Source organism: Lissotriton helveticus, chromosome 4_2 (genome assembly GCF_964261635.1).
Source record: "Lissotriton helveticus chromosome 4_2, aLisHel1.1, whole genome shotgun sequence".
In the NCBI taxonomy this organism is placed as follows: domain Eukaryota; kingdom Metazoa; phylum Chordata; class Amphibia; order Caudata; family Salamandridae; genus Lissotriton; species Lissotriton helveticus.
In genome coordinates this window covers 85,288,737-85,302,093 of record NC_136064.1, presented here as the reverse complement: position 1 = coordinate 85,302,093, position 13,357 = coordinate 85,288,737, and the positions used below count along the sequence as shown (strand labels likewise).

The 13,357-nt window shown below is 47.0% G+C and overlaps 1 protein-coding gene across 1 annotated transcript in view; it reads right to left on the bottom strand.

Annotated features, from left to right (window-relative positions):
- Window positions 1-7,065: 7,065 nt before the first annotated feature.
- The window catches only part of NALF2 (NALCN channel auxiliary factor 2), a 693,718-nt gene continuing 687,426 nt past the window's right edge, over window positions 7,066-13,357 (bottom strand). The window contains exon 3 of the mRNA XM_078640152.1: window positions 7,066-7,539. Coding sequence (XP_078496278.1) covers window positions 7,154-7,539 — 386 coding nt within the window. The 3' untranslated portion in view covers window positions 7,066-7,153. The remainder of the gene's footprint in view (window positions 7,540-13,357) is intronic.

The window sequence follows — 13,357 nt, the reverse complement described above, 5'->3', positions numbered from 1 at the left end:
AAAAAATAGAAAAAAAATACTATATACAAAAAGTTCCAGACCCAACCACTAGATGGCGTAATGATACTCACCATGAGAATCCAGAAACAATTCATGCTGCAAATATTTATCTTCCAGTAGAAAATATTATTCTTAGGTACAGTTTAATACTTTTCTAAGTTTGTGTGTGTGCTTTGCAGGGCAGCACACATGCAAAGATGGAACATTTTTGAGAACAGAACATTTTTCCGCAGTATTACACCTACCTGGAAGAGGTGTAAATTGTTAACAGAAATCTGTCTGCATTGTTAGTAGGTAGGGATTTGTGGGAGGTTTTATGGGAGTGACCATGTCCCACCGCGGCACGCCTCCTAGAGTAGGAGTACTTTCCCGCGCTAAACACGTACATCGCATTTCTTCGCAATCCTGGCGCAGCTGCCTCTGCGGGTTGGCCTTCCCTACTATACACTATGGGGCGTATTTACAAGCCTCTTGCACTGCCTGTGTGCCAGTTTTTCCGTTATTAAAAGTGACGCACCGGTGGCGCAAGGGGCTTGTGAATAAGCTCCTATGGGGCAGATTTACAGGCCCATTGCATCACTTTTGCGTCACTTTTAACATGGGATAAGTGACGCAAAAGTGGCGATAGGTGCTTGTAAATCTGCCCCATATATATGTATATTTATCACGTATAAAGGGCGCGCTATATCTCTCGCCCTCCGCCTCTGCAGGTTTACAGACGCACATCTGCCGCCCCCTCCCCCACCCTCGCCAAAAGCTGATTAACTCGCATCATATGTTGCTGAAACAGACTGTAGTAATTACCTCCGGATGGCAGGGGTGCTGCAGCAGCATTGATCCCGCATTACCTCGACATTAGGGCCTGATTAGGCCGTCAAAGGCTGTCCGGGCCGAGCTGTGTTCAAAGCCGGCGCCGAGAGATTAAAATGCGATTATTCCGTGATCAGAAGCAGCCCCGGCGCCTGGGTTGTGGTGGGAGTCAGCGGCGCGGCGCGGCGCGGACGGCGCGCCTGTGATCCTGGGCCCGGCAGAGGGGGGCCACCAAGGCCAGGGGCCCTCTGCAGGACGCCCGCCAAGGTCGTCTCAGCGGTGGGCAGGCCTCCGGCCTCGGCGGGTCACCCTCTGATAATAGAGCTCCCCTCGGTCGGTGGCCCACGTGCAGGGACAGGTGTGCGGTGAATCTCTGCAAGTGTGCGTGTGGTTGTGCATGTGTGTGCAAGATGTGGGCTTGAGTGTGTGTCTGTGTGTGCACTTTCATTTAAATACGTGTGGATGTCTCTGTCCAGGTGTGGGCTTGAGTGTGTGCTTACATCCATGTGGATTGATGTATGTGTACATGCATTTATGTTTACATGTGGGTGCGCGTGCATGTCTGCTTACAAGTGTTTGAATGTGTTAGTTCGTGTATGCACGCATGTAAATTAACGTCGAAGTACATTGATGTGCTTGCTGTGCCTGCGTGGGAGGTGTGGATGTCTGGATGGCTCTCCTAGTGTCTGTGCTCACGCATGCATGCCTACGAGTGGATGGCGTTTTTTTCTTCCTTCTATACACTACAGGGGGTGGTCATTAGCCCTTGTCCAAGTATCAACAGGCTGCCTTTACCATCTACTGGGGTGTGAGGTGAAATCACCTCTCAGGGGTGTGTGAGGCAACGAGAAGTCTGGACTCGTGTATGGTCACGTCGAAACATGCGTGGAACGTGAAGTCTGGACTAGTGTATGGACACGAAGCCAGGTGTGTAGAACGCGAAGTCTGGACTGGTGTAATGAACACGTTGCCAGATGTATGGAACGTGAAGTCTGTTCTAGTGTACGGACATGTCGCCAGAAGCGTGGAACGTGAATTCTGGACTCGTGTATGGACACGTCGAAACATGCGTGGAATGTGAAGTCTGGACTAATGTATGGACACAAAGCCAGGTGCGTGGAACGCGAAGTCTGGACTGGTGTAATGAACACGTCGCCAGATGTATGGAACGTGAAGTCTGTACTAGTGTATGGAAATGCCGCCAGAAGCGTGGAATGTGAAGTCTGTACTATTGTACGGACATGTCACCAGAAGCGTGGAACTTGAATTCTGTACTAGTGTACGGACATGTCGCCAAAAGCGTGGAACGTGAAGTCTGGACTAATGTATGGACACAGCGCCAGATGCGTGGAACGTGAAGTCTGGACTAGTGTATGAACACGAAGCCAGGTGTGTGGAACGCGAAGTCTGGACTGGTGTAATGAGCACGTTGCCAGATGTATGGAACGTGAAGTCTGTACTAGTGTACGGACATGTCACCAGAAGCGTGGAACTTGAATTCTGTACTAGTGTACGGACATGTCGCCAAAAGCGTGGAACATGAAGTCTGGACTAATGTATGAACACAAAGCCAGATGCGTGGAACGTGAAGTCTGGACTAGTGTATGAACACGAAGCCAGGTGTGTGGAACGCGAAGTCTGGACTGGTGTAATGAGCACGTTGCCAGATGTATGGAACGTGAAGTCTGTACTAGTGTACGGACATGTCACCAGAAGCGTGGAACTTGAATCCTGTACTAGTGTACGGACATGTCGCCAAAAGCGTGGAACGTGAAGTCTGGACTAATGTATGGACACAGCGCCAGATGCGTGGAACGTGAAGTCTGGACTAGTGTATGAACACGAAGCCAGGTGTGTGGAACGCGAAGTCTGGACTCGTGTATGGACACGTCGAAACATGCGTGGAATGTGAAGTCTGGACTAGTGTATGAACACAAAGCCAGGTGCGTGGAACGCGAAGTCTGGACTGGTGTAATGAACACGTCGCCAGATGTATGGAACGTGAAGTCTGTACTAGTGTATGGAAATGCCGCCAGAAGCGTGGAATGTGAAGTCTCGACTAATGTATGAACACGAAGCCAGATGCGTGGAACGTGAAGTCTGTACTAGTGTATGGACACATTGCCAGCTGCGTGGAACGTGAATTCTGGACTAGTGTACGGACATGTCGCCAGAAGCGTGGAACGTGAAGTCTGGACTTGGGTGTGGACCCGTCGCCAGAAGCGTGGAATGTGAAGTCTGTACTAGTGTACGGACATGTCGCCAGAAGGGTGGAATGTGAAGTCTGGACTGGTGTATGGACATGTTGCCAGAAGCGTGGAACGTGAAGTCTGGACTTGGGTGTGGACATGTCGCCAGAAGCGTGGAATGTGAAGATTCGACTAGTGTATGGACACGTCGCCAGAAGCGTGGAATGTGAAGATTGGACTAGTGTATGGACACGTCGCCAGAAGTGTGGAATGTGAAGTCTGTACTAGTGTATGGACATGTTGCCAGGTGCGTGGAACGCGAAGTCTGGACTAGTGTAATGAACACGTCGCCAGATGTATGGAATGTGAAGTCTGGACTAATGTATGGACATGTTGCTAGAAGCGTGGAACGTGAAGTCTGGACTAGTGTATGGACATGTTGCCAGAAGCGTGGAACGTGAAGTCTGGACTAGTGTATGGACATGTCGCCAGAAGGGTGGAATGTGAATTCTGGACTGGTGTATGGACAGGATGTATGACGGTACAACGCGTACCGTCACAACTCATAACTTTACCACGCATCCCTTACAACGCAAGTCGTTACCACGACTTGCGTTGGGGGTGCGGATTTCGAATAGTATAATTTACTATTCTAACACCAGTCACCTTGGACCCTAGGGAAGGTGTTGGGATAGTAAATTTACTATTTGTAATCCTTTAGCGCCCTCCAGCGCAAGTCGTGGTAACGACTTGCGTTGTAAGGGATGCGTGCTAAAGGTACTGCGTTGTGAAAACTTTGTGGTAAACGATGTTTACCGTATGGACATGTTGCCAGAAGCGTGGAACGTGAAGTCTGGGCTAGTGTATGAACACGAAGCCAGGTGCGTGGAACGCGAAGTCTGGAGTAGTGTAATCAACACGTCGCCAGATGTATGGAATGTGAAGTCTGGACTAGTGTATGGACATGTTGCCAGAAGCGTGGAACGTGAAGTCTGGACTTGGGTGTGGACACGTCGCCAGATGTATGGAATGTGAAGTCTGGACTGGTGTATGGACATGTTACCAGAAGCGTGGAACGTGAAGTCTGGACTTGGGTGTGGACACGTCGCCAGAAGCGTGGAATGTGAAGTCTGTACTAGTGTATGGACACGTCGCCAGAAGCGTGGAACGTGAAGTCTGGACTAGTGTATGGACATGTTGCCAGAAGCGTGGAACGTGAAGTCTGGACTCTTGTATGGATGGACACATCCCCAGATGTAAAAACGTGAAGTCTGGACTCGTGTATCGACACGTCGCCAGATGTGTGGAACGTGAAGTCTGTACCACTGTATGGACATGTCGCCAGAAGCGTGGAACGTGAAGTCGACTTGGGTGTGGACACGTCGCCAGATGCGTGGAATGAGCAGTCTGGACTGGTGTAATGGACACGTCTGTACTAGTGTATGGACACGTTGCCAGATGCGTGGAACGTGAAGTCTGTACCACTGTATGGACATGTCGCCAGAAGCGTGGAACGTGAAGTCTGGACTAGTGTATGGACATGTCGCCAGATGTGTGGAACGTGAAGTCTGGACTAGTGTATGGACATGTTGCCAGAAGGGTGGAATATGAAGTCTGGACTGGTGTAATGGAGACGTCGCCAGATGTGTGGAACGTGAAACCTGGACTTGGGCGTGGACATGTCGCCAGATGCGTGGAATGCAAAGTCTGGACTGGTGTAATGGACACGTCGCCAGATGTGTGAAACGTGAAGTCTGGACTTGGGTGTGGACACGTCGCCAGATGCGTGGAACGCGAAGTCTGGACTTTTGTATGGACACGTTGCCAGATGTGTGGAACGTGAAGTCTGGACTAAGGAATGGGCACGTCGCCAGATGCGTGGAAGGAGACACGTCACACACCTGTGGTACGTCAGAGGAAATTTACCACCACTTCGCTGTATTCAGACCTTGGGTATAAGGCACTATATGAATTGTTCTACTCAGCTACAAGAGCTTGTGAACACGTGACGTCGTCGTACTAGTGACATCCTTTTCACAGGTCGCGATGAAGCGCACTAACACCGATCAAGGCTGTGTGCCCAGTGCACTGCGGGTCCTTGGTCAGACTTGGCCCAGTTTTAATGTAGAATTTATGAGCCCGCTTCTAAGCACTTTCACTGTTGGCAGAAAAGCCGAGCCTAGGGCAGAGGGCTTGACTGACAGCAGGTTGGACACATTCCACTGTACTTAGCAGATGCACTTGTTAGAGACGACACCCTGGTAAATTAAAGGATGCCACACTCGCAGGGCAATTGCCACCTGGGCGAGCTGGCTCCAGATGCATTGTGTGACATGCCTCTCATCTGGCAGGTCTGGGGCTCCATAATTGATATGTTCCTGCATTGGACTCTGATGCATGGGGTTGTCTACTACTTGCATTAACCTTTTCGAACCGTCATCAGCCGCGGTGGCGCTGTGCTGATGACGGAGCGGTTCCGTCATGGCCTGCCCGACGCGCCTGCATGGCGCTGATTTCGCGCCTGCGTGGCGCGTTCTATTGAGCGGGCGGGGCCATGACGGAAAAGCTCTGTCATTAGCACAGCTCACCCGAGGCTTGTGACGGAGCGGTTCCGTCACCAGCGTGTGAGCGCCGCGCGGCCCCCCCGCCCCCTTAGCACTGCGGCGGAATAGCCGCCGCAGCGAAGGTGTTAACGTGTAATTGTATTGTGACGACGGAGAGGGTGGCAGGGTTGGCGTGCACATATATGTGTCCATCCATGTGACTGGTGGGCCTTGTGTCACAGTAGAGTGTGCACACCTGTCCATCACCTTTGCTCTTCCATCTGATTGTGTTCACTGGGCAGGCTACCCTAGTTTTTGACATGCCCACAGGCTTGACAGGCTACTTGATTTTATTTCTGGCACCAGACCGAAACTTTCAATGAAACATCTGCCTTCAGACCTCTTCACACATAAACATGGGACACTGTCCACACATCTCACACCCTGGCCGGCCCGACACCACCCTCAGCGTGTACCTTTGTACCTAGGCATCCAGACACAATTAACAAACTAATAATATACTTTGCCTCAACTTCCTCCTGCTTTAGGTCCCAGGACTTCCAGCTGTGGGGATACTGTGAAATCTTAAAACTTATTTTGTTTGTGTTAGTTATCTACTGACTTCCTGTTTTCAGTTCCTAGTAGTAACGTCACTTCCTGTTTAATATCACATTTTATGAGAGCTTAGCAAAGGCGGCAGGGCTTGAATATTTCTACTGAGCAGTTTGCACAATGATCACTTTTCCCCTTAGGGGGAACGCTCATGGTTGGCAAGAACGGTTTAACTCTTGAAGTCACGTGCAATTGAAGCAAACTAGGGTCAACACATCATTCGGGGAGCACATACAGTCTTACGCTTCAGTGCTGTCACACTCTCGCAACCACCAGACTCTTGCTTTGATAAACATGTCATTTGCTATGATTTACCACTTTCTGCAAACAATTATAACTAGTTGTGTTCTTCTTCTCATTATTAACAAGTTTTTTTAGCTGTCCCTCATCATTCCTGACCCAAATACCAACACACGACATCACTTCCTGTCATAAATGACACATTTCCGCTTCCTGCCACTTCCTGTCATTTGCTATGGTACTTCCTGTTTACAGAAACAGTCCTCTTCCGGCCATTTGTGATAACTCATACTTGATCGTACTACTCCACGTGCAGCAAATGGTATCAAGCTGCTAATGCTTTATGACACAAAGGTAAACAGTATTTCTCAGCCAACATTTGTCAACTGTTGAGACCGGAAACTACAATAACATGTCAGGAAGTGGCAGGAAGCCTTGTGCCTGTGAGCTCCTGGGTCACTTGGTAAATTTAATTTCATTCAATTTCCTCCCTGTGATATTACATTACTCTACCCTTCCCCAACTCTTGTGTGTCACAAACACTTTGATGACCATTTGCAATGAACCCTTCTTGAAACAGTGTCCCGCGGCCCCTCAGTCAGAGAGGGTGTTTTTGTTCCCACCAGGTTGCCCAGTGGCGGGCTGCTCCCGGCAGTTCCATCCTCAACGTCTTGGCTTCTTTTGAGGAATGCGCATGCCGTGTGGAGCGACGCTTCACGGTGCTCCGCTGGGAGCCATCTTCCCTCCCCACCTATAGTGTCACTCTTCCCTCGCCGTGTTCTCGTCCAGGGCAGGCAAGGCCTCCAGGCTCATCCCGTTGTTGCTTTGCACAGTTGAAAAGGAGGTCATGGTGTGCAGTAGCACCAGCACCAACACGCACAGTCTGAGCTTGCTATGGCCCAGGCGGGATCCCGCCGAGACCGGCAGCAAGGAAGGGTGGTGGTGGTGGTGGTAAGGGTGGAGGTGATCGTGGCGGTGGTGGTGGTGCTGCTGACGGTGGCGGGAGCGGTGTTGGTAGTAAAACGACTCTGAGTCCTTGGGTTTGGCCGTTGTGTTGAACTCCCCGTCTGCCGCCACGTTGCATGAGCGCCACCGGACATCACAGCACTGCGGCTCCGCATTGGGCAATTGGTTTTCTAGCAACCCTGCCAAAACAGAAGGAAAAATACGCATAAGTCGTAAAATCAAAAGAAGCATACGAGTTGATTCAATTATTCACACTTCACAATTCTGGTCACAGTAGGCACGGGGAACAAGACGCCACAAATTGAACTACTGGTTTCTTTGATGCTAATGTTGCATGATGGCCTAAATGAAGTCCTCCCGTGGCATCCTGCTTATCCCACTGCCCCTCACTTGGATGGACTACTCAGGTTTACATCCAACATATTCCAAAACCAAGCCTTGGAACAGCCCTATGTATACACTGTTGCTCTGCCATGTTTGCAGTTATGTTCTGGTGCAAGCTGTTATCGAACAGAGATTTTTTTGGGTGTTTTTTTAATTTATTTTTACGGACAAATATTGATATGTACGACTGTCTATTGCTGCAAAGCACACAAGTACAATCGGAAGAGGCACCAGAAAAACCCCTGCACAGTTATGTAACACCTGAACGGATGTGTACTATATATAAATTGTGAAAAGCAATAAACAAATAAAAAAATTTAATAAATGTACAAACAGTTGCTCTGAGGATAATGCGCTATCTGTTCACATCCATCTTTTGCGTCTCACTCTCTTACTACCTGCTCCCCCAGGATAACTCTCTGGTTATCGTTAAAAAATCTGGTCATGTGACTCTGCGGAGGTGGTGCCAATTACCATCTTTTAAAAAATCAGGTTTAGATGGAAGACCCGTCATAAAGGAGTTCACCGCCTCTACTGTTAGTCCTAATAGTCACCTGGAAAATTACAAGAGAAGGTATTAGTTCTTCCGCCTCTTGGGGGGCATTGCCCTTCTTTTGCACAGCTCAGTGGGGTCGACATCACGTGACAACCCAAAAACTGCATATTTAAATCTAGCAGCGAGTGAAAGAAGCGCATTTTAACTCCTGGGTGCAAAATCAGTTGCGGCAGAGCGATCTTCAATGCATCCAAACCTCCTACATGTTGGACTTGGCTATGCACCTTCGATGTGTCCGAAACGCCATCCCACCAACTTTACTGTAAGCGGGGAACTTAGGGCCATATGTACAAAACCGTTTTTGAAGTCACAAATGGCCAGATTCACAGAATCGGTCCGTTTGAGACAGATTTTTTTTTTTTTAATCTAAAAAAGCCAAATTGCGATTCAGTAACCTGTTACCAAATCGCAATTCAAGTTTGCGACTCAGTATTTGGAAGGGGCATGTTTAGAGAATCCCTTTCAAACACCGATATGTAGTGGTATGTATGAATGTTTCGCGATCATATTATGGTCGCAAAAGATTCATTTTTTACCGACATCTCAAGGGTGGTGGTAACCATTTGCAAATGGGAAGGAGTCCCAATGGGATCCCCTTCCCCTTTATGAATGTTGATACAATTTTTTTTAAGAGCAGACAGTGGCCCCATGGATCACTGCCTACTCCTAAAAAATCAAACTTAAAAGTTTCATTTTTTTCTTTTTAAACACATCTCGTTTTCCTTTAAAGAAAAAGGGCTGCATACAGTTTTAAAAAAACGATTGCTTTAATAAAAGCAATCACAGACATGGTGGTCACAAACTACTATGCCAAAAACTCAACTTTAAAATATACTACACTCCTGTAATAAAATAACTCCTCTAAGAAAATGGTCTACATGGCAACATATTCCCATTTGCACTCTGTTTAAACCCATATGGTGTGTAAGTGTGAGAATTAAGATGCAGAAACCAGATACTTCTCAGTAAATACTAAATCACAGTGCATTGCATTGCAATTTAAGGAAACTTGAAGCTCACTGGGCCTCATTTATGAGGCTTTACCGGCAATATTGCGCTGCTGGATTGCCACTTTTTTACCGTTCCAGTGGCGCAATGTGCCACTGTCATATGTGTAAGTCCAAATAAGACCATGTTACGTGGCTTTTCATGGCCTTATAAATATGTGCCCCTTTCACGCAGAAAACTGCTTCAATGGGTTGCTCCATGGGTGTTGCTGGGGGTGTTCCCAGCAACACCCATGGCCTTTTGACACTGCCCCAGATTAACAAGAAATTCTAAATCTGAGGCAGCACCAAAAATATACGGCTCCCCAGGGGAGGCGATAAGGGAGGCACAATGAGGAGAAATATCTTTATTTAATCAACCCCGCAACGCAGGCATCCTTGCACCATGGTGCAAAGGTGCCCGCATTGGCGCACGGCAGCCCATTGGGCGCTAGCGCAGGGGAAAAGGACAGGAATACGCCGTATCTAATAGATATAGTGCATTCCTACCCTTTTCTTTTGCCGTAGGGCAGCGCGGCAGCAAGGCCTGCTGCGCTGCCCTATGGCAAAAAACCCCATAAATGAGGCCCACTTTATTCTTTTGAGAGTTCCTGTAAAAATGACTCCAATATTGGGGAAGGGTAGCTTCTCATCAGATATCTGAAATCACAAAGGTGATTTCAATTGTCATTATCACTATTTAAGAGCAAACGCGTCCCACTTCCCAGCTCCGCACAGGCTGCGTGACTCACAAACTGCCGTCCCCACCCACTCTTAACGCATGTGTGAATGCAGTGCTTTCTCCCTTTGTGACGCTTTTCCGTCTTTCTCTTCCTCCCTCTTTCCCATAGTTGTCTTTTGGTTGCAGAAAATGCCTGATGCAGAAAAATAAGTGCCTGTGCCCCCCACCAGCAACCACTGGCTCAAATTAAGCACTGCGTGAATGTAACGTCTAAGCAGGGAATGTTTGCACATCAGTCCATGCTCAGAAAGTAAACCCACAACAAAATGGTAGATACTTCCTGCTAGGAGCTCGCTGCACGTCAAACATAAATGTGTCGGCCATATTGCAAATTGGGAACTCTGAATTCTTTGTGACGTGAGCGCTGACTGAGGACTGTTACTAAAAACTGTCGTGCCTGCCAAGTGAGTAAGTAAATAGCCCCAGAACAGGGGTAGAAGCACCAGTAACACATTGGAAGGGGAGGGGCCTTTGAAAGCCCTCTACTTCCTTGTGTGTAATTTACATTTAATGTTAACTGACAGCAGAATCCAATGCCCCTTTGAGTGTTCTGGAAAAGTGAAATGTGTATTGGTATCATTGTCTGTTGTATGGTACTTTTCACATTACAAACCCTTTGGTTCCACTGGGGCTAGACGAGGTAGGTGGTCTCCATAGGCCTCCATACCCCAAAGTTGATACACGTTAGCTACTTCCTGGTACCAGCCTTCTAAGCTTTACACGCGGCAAACTTTAGTCTGGATCCGATCCCAGCTTTGTCATTCAATAGTATTGTTTCATTGGTGAACTTGTCTGAAACCAACAACATCACCAGAGGTTTAATCGATGAAGACTTCTTAACCAAGTGACTGTGTATTTACAACTCGATATTTTGTCCAAACACCATCTAAAGACAATAAACCAGGCCCTCTGCAGTCTGGTTCTCAAAAGAACTAAACAATGGAAGAAGACCATTTCAACACACTGAATGAAGATGCAGGAAAACCCATCATCTAATATTCTGACTACACTAAGATCAATAAAAAGAATCGATAAGCAACACATCTTTGAAGGCAAGCCCAAGTTTACCAACAAACAACTAGGCAGAGCAAAGAACTGACACAGGAAGCTTTTTGAGATAGTGTAAAATCCATGAGACCACCCAACTTAACAATAACTAATGCATCCAAAGGAAAGTGCAAAGAATTTTTCATATTTTTCCAGGTAAACAAAAATAATCTAGAAAACTCCTTAGACAACTTGCTCAAAGTCCAAGACATCTCTGGACTTGATTATGACTTTGGTGCAGTTGCGCCGGCTCTCTGCCGGTACGGCTGCTCCAAAGCCACGCAAGCACCGCCCACCGTATTACGAGTTGAAGTCATGTAAGGCAGACGGCCCTTTGCCTTTCCCATGGCGGTGCCAGAAACAGGCACAGCAATGTGAATGGCAAAAATGTTCCAGCACCGCATGGACGATGACTTTCATGCCATCCTGGAACTGGGGGTGCATGTTGTGCCCCCCTGAATGCATCCCCATGGCGGGGGAAATGTAGGGGCTCTGTAGGGCCCCCTTTGTTACCGCACCAATCGCCTTTTCCTGGTAGGGCTCCCACCAAGAAACGGCTGGCGGGGCAGGAACTCGTAATATGCTCAGCGGGACTGCACCAGTCCCGCTGAGCATGTTACATTGTGGCGCAGTTCCACCACCGCCATGGAACAACTGTTCCCTGGCGCAGGCGGCGGTCCACCACCGGTACGACTTTGAAAGTTGTAATTGGCAGACGGTGGACTGCCACTGCTGTGCCGACCGCCGCACTCACAATCAGGCCCTTTATACTGACCAGAAAACCCAACAAATTGGAGTAGCTTCTAAAAAAAACAGACAGTCACCCCCTCCTCGGAAACCATTCCCTTCTCCTTTCTGAAAAAAGTCAAATGACCAATACCTCCAACCAAGCTGAACATCATCAACTAACTCAAATTTGGAAATGTCAAAGACATCCTCCAATTCTTGGAAGAAGGGGTATCGTGTCCAAGTACTCTTACTTATGTCAGCAGACTTTGGTACACCAAATCATAACTCTCTTCTGACTATTCTGACTAAACAGGTTAGACGTCAATGGTATAGTTCTCCCCCGAAGATTTTAAAATATATCCTGGCACTCCCCAAAAGCTCCTCTAATTTTAATTGTCACTCACAATTAGGCCTCTTTTACATAACAGACCTGATTAAAATAGAGCCAGTGCTGCTATGGCACAGACTCTGGACACAAGAGGCAACACATTTAAACAGAGATGTCCTGATAGACATTTTAAAATTAGAGGGTGCTACTAAAATACCATGGGTGAAGTATGTTTCTAATTTTTTTTTAAAAGACATTGGGAGAGAAGAATATTTTCTGAATCCTATGGATATTTCAGCAATCTCACGAAAAGATTTGAAGAAGGAGTGTCAAGCCCTTTTGGATTCCCACAGGACTGCAGCGGAGATCTTAAAACCTACTGTCCAGCAGCATCAATTGGTTTTAGCAACTTTTAAGATTCAGCCATACTTAATCTATGTAACTAATAACTATGAGCGCTTTTTACTTTCGCGCCTTAGATTTAATATTTTCCACAGATTGGTTAGTTTCCCTATGATTAATAATTGGATGCACGATCTACCTCTTTGCCCTTGTGACAATATCTCACCCCAGAGTACCATTCATGTATTCCTATTTTGTAAACTGTATGATGAAATGAGAAAAAATGTCTTATTGCCATTTTTAAGAGAATTAGGACTTTGTCATTACCGTGTGGCGATGATTAGTATTCAAGCCCTAGACAACCATGTATGTGTAGCAATAACAACTTTGTACTTAAAAAATGTGATGATCATTAGGAAACGTATGGTCATATAACTGCACTTTATAATTGTAATTGTTTTTCCCCCTTGTACTTGACTCCTATGAATGTAATGAATTCCTGTATTTTTATATATATACCTTTTTTAATATTGTAATTATGCAACTTTTTATCTGTACTTTTATGATTGCACCTAACAATCGAATAAATATATTTTGAATTGAATTGAATATGAGAAACCTATCAGAAATTTTCAATATCATGTATGCCTGGACCACTGCACATGACGTGAAAGGCAACCCCATAAAATTGAGTTCCTCTTTATGTTGTCCCGCAGCTGTAATCTCCTAATTCATGCATAGCTCAAAGATGTCTTACTTCTGAGCACAACTCCAATCATCTGAACCAGCGAGATCACATCGTCAACAAAGCAAAGTGCGCCCAACTCCAACTTCGAAGAGGTATTAACACTACGTCCCAGAACAAGACTTTAAATAAATAACA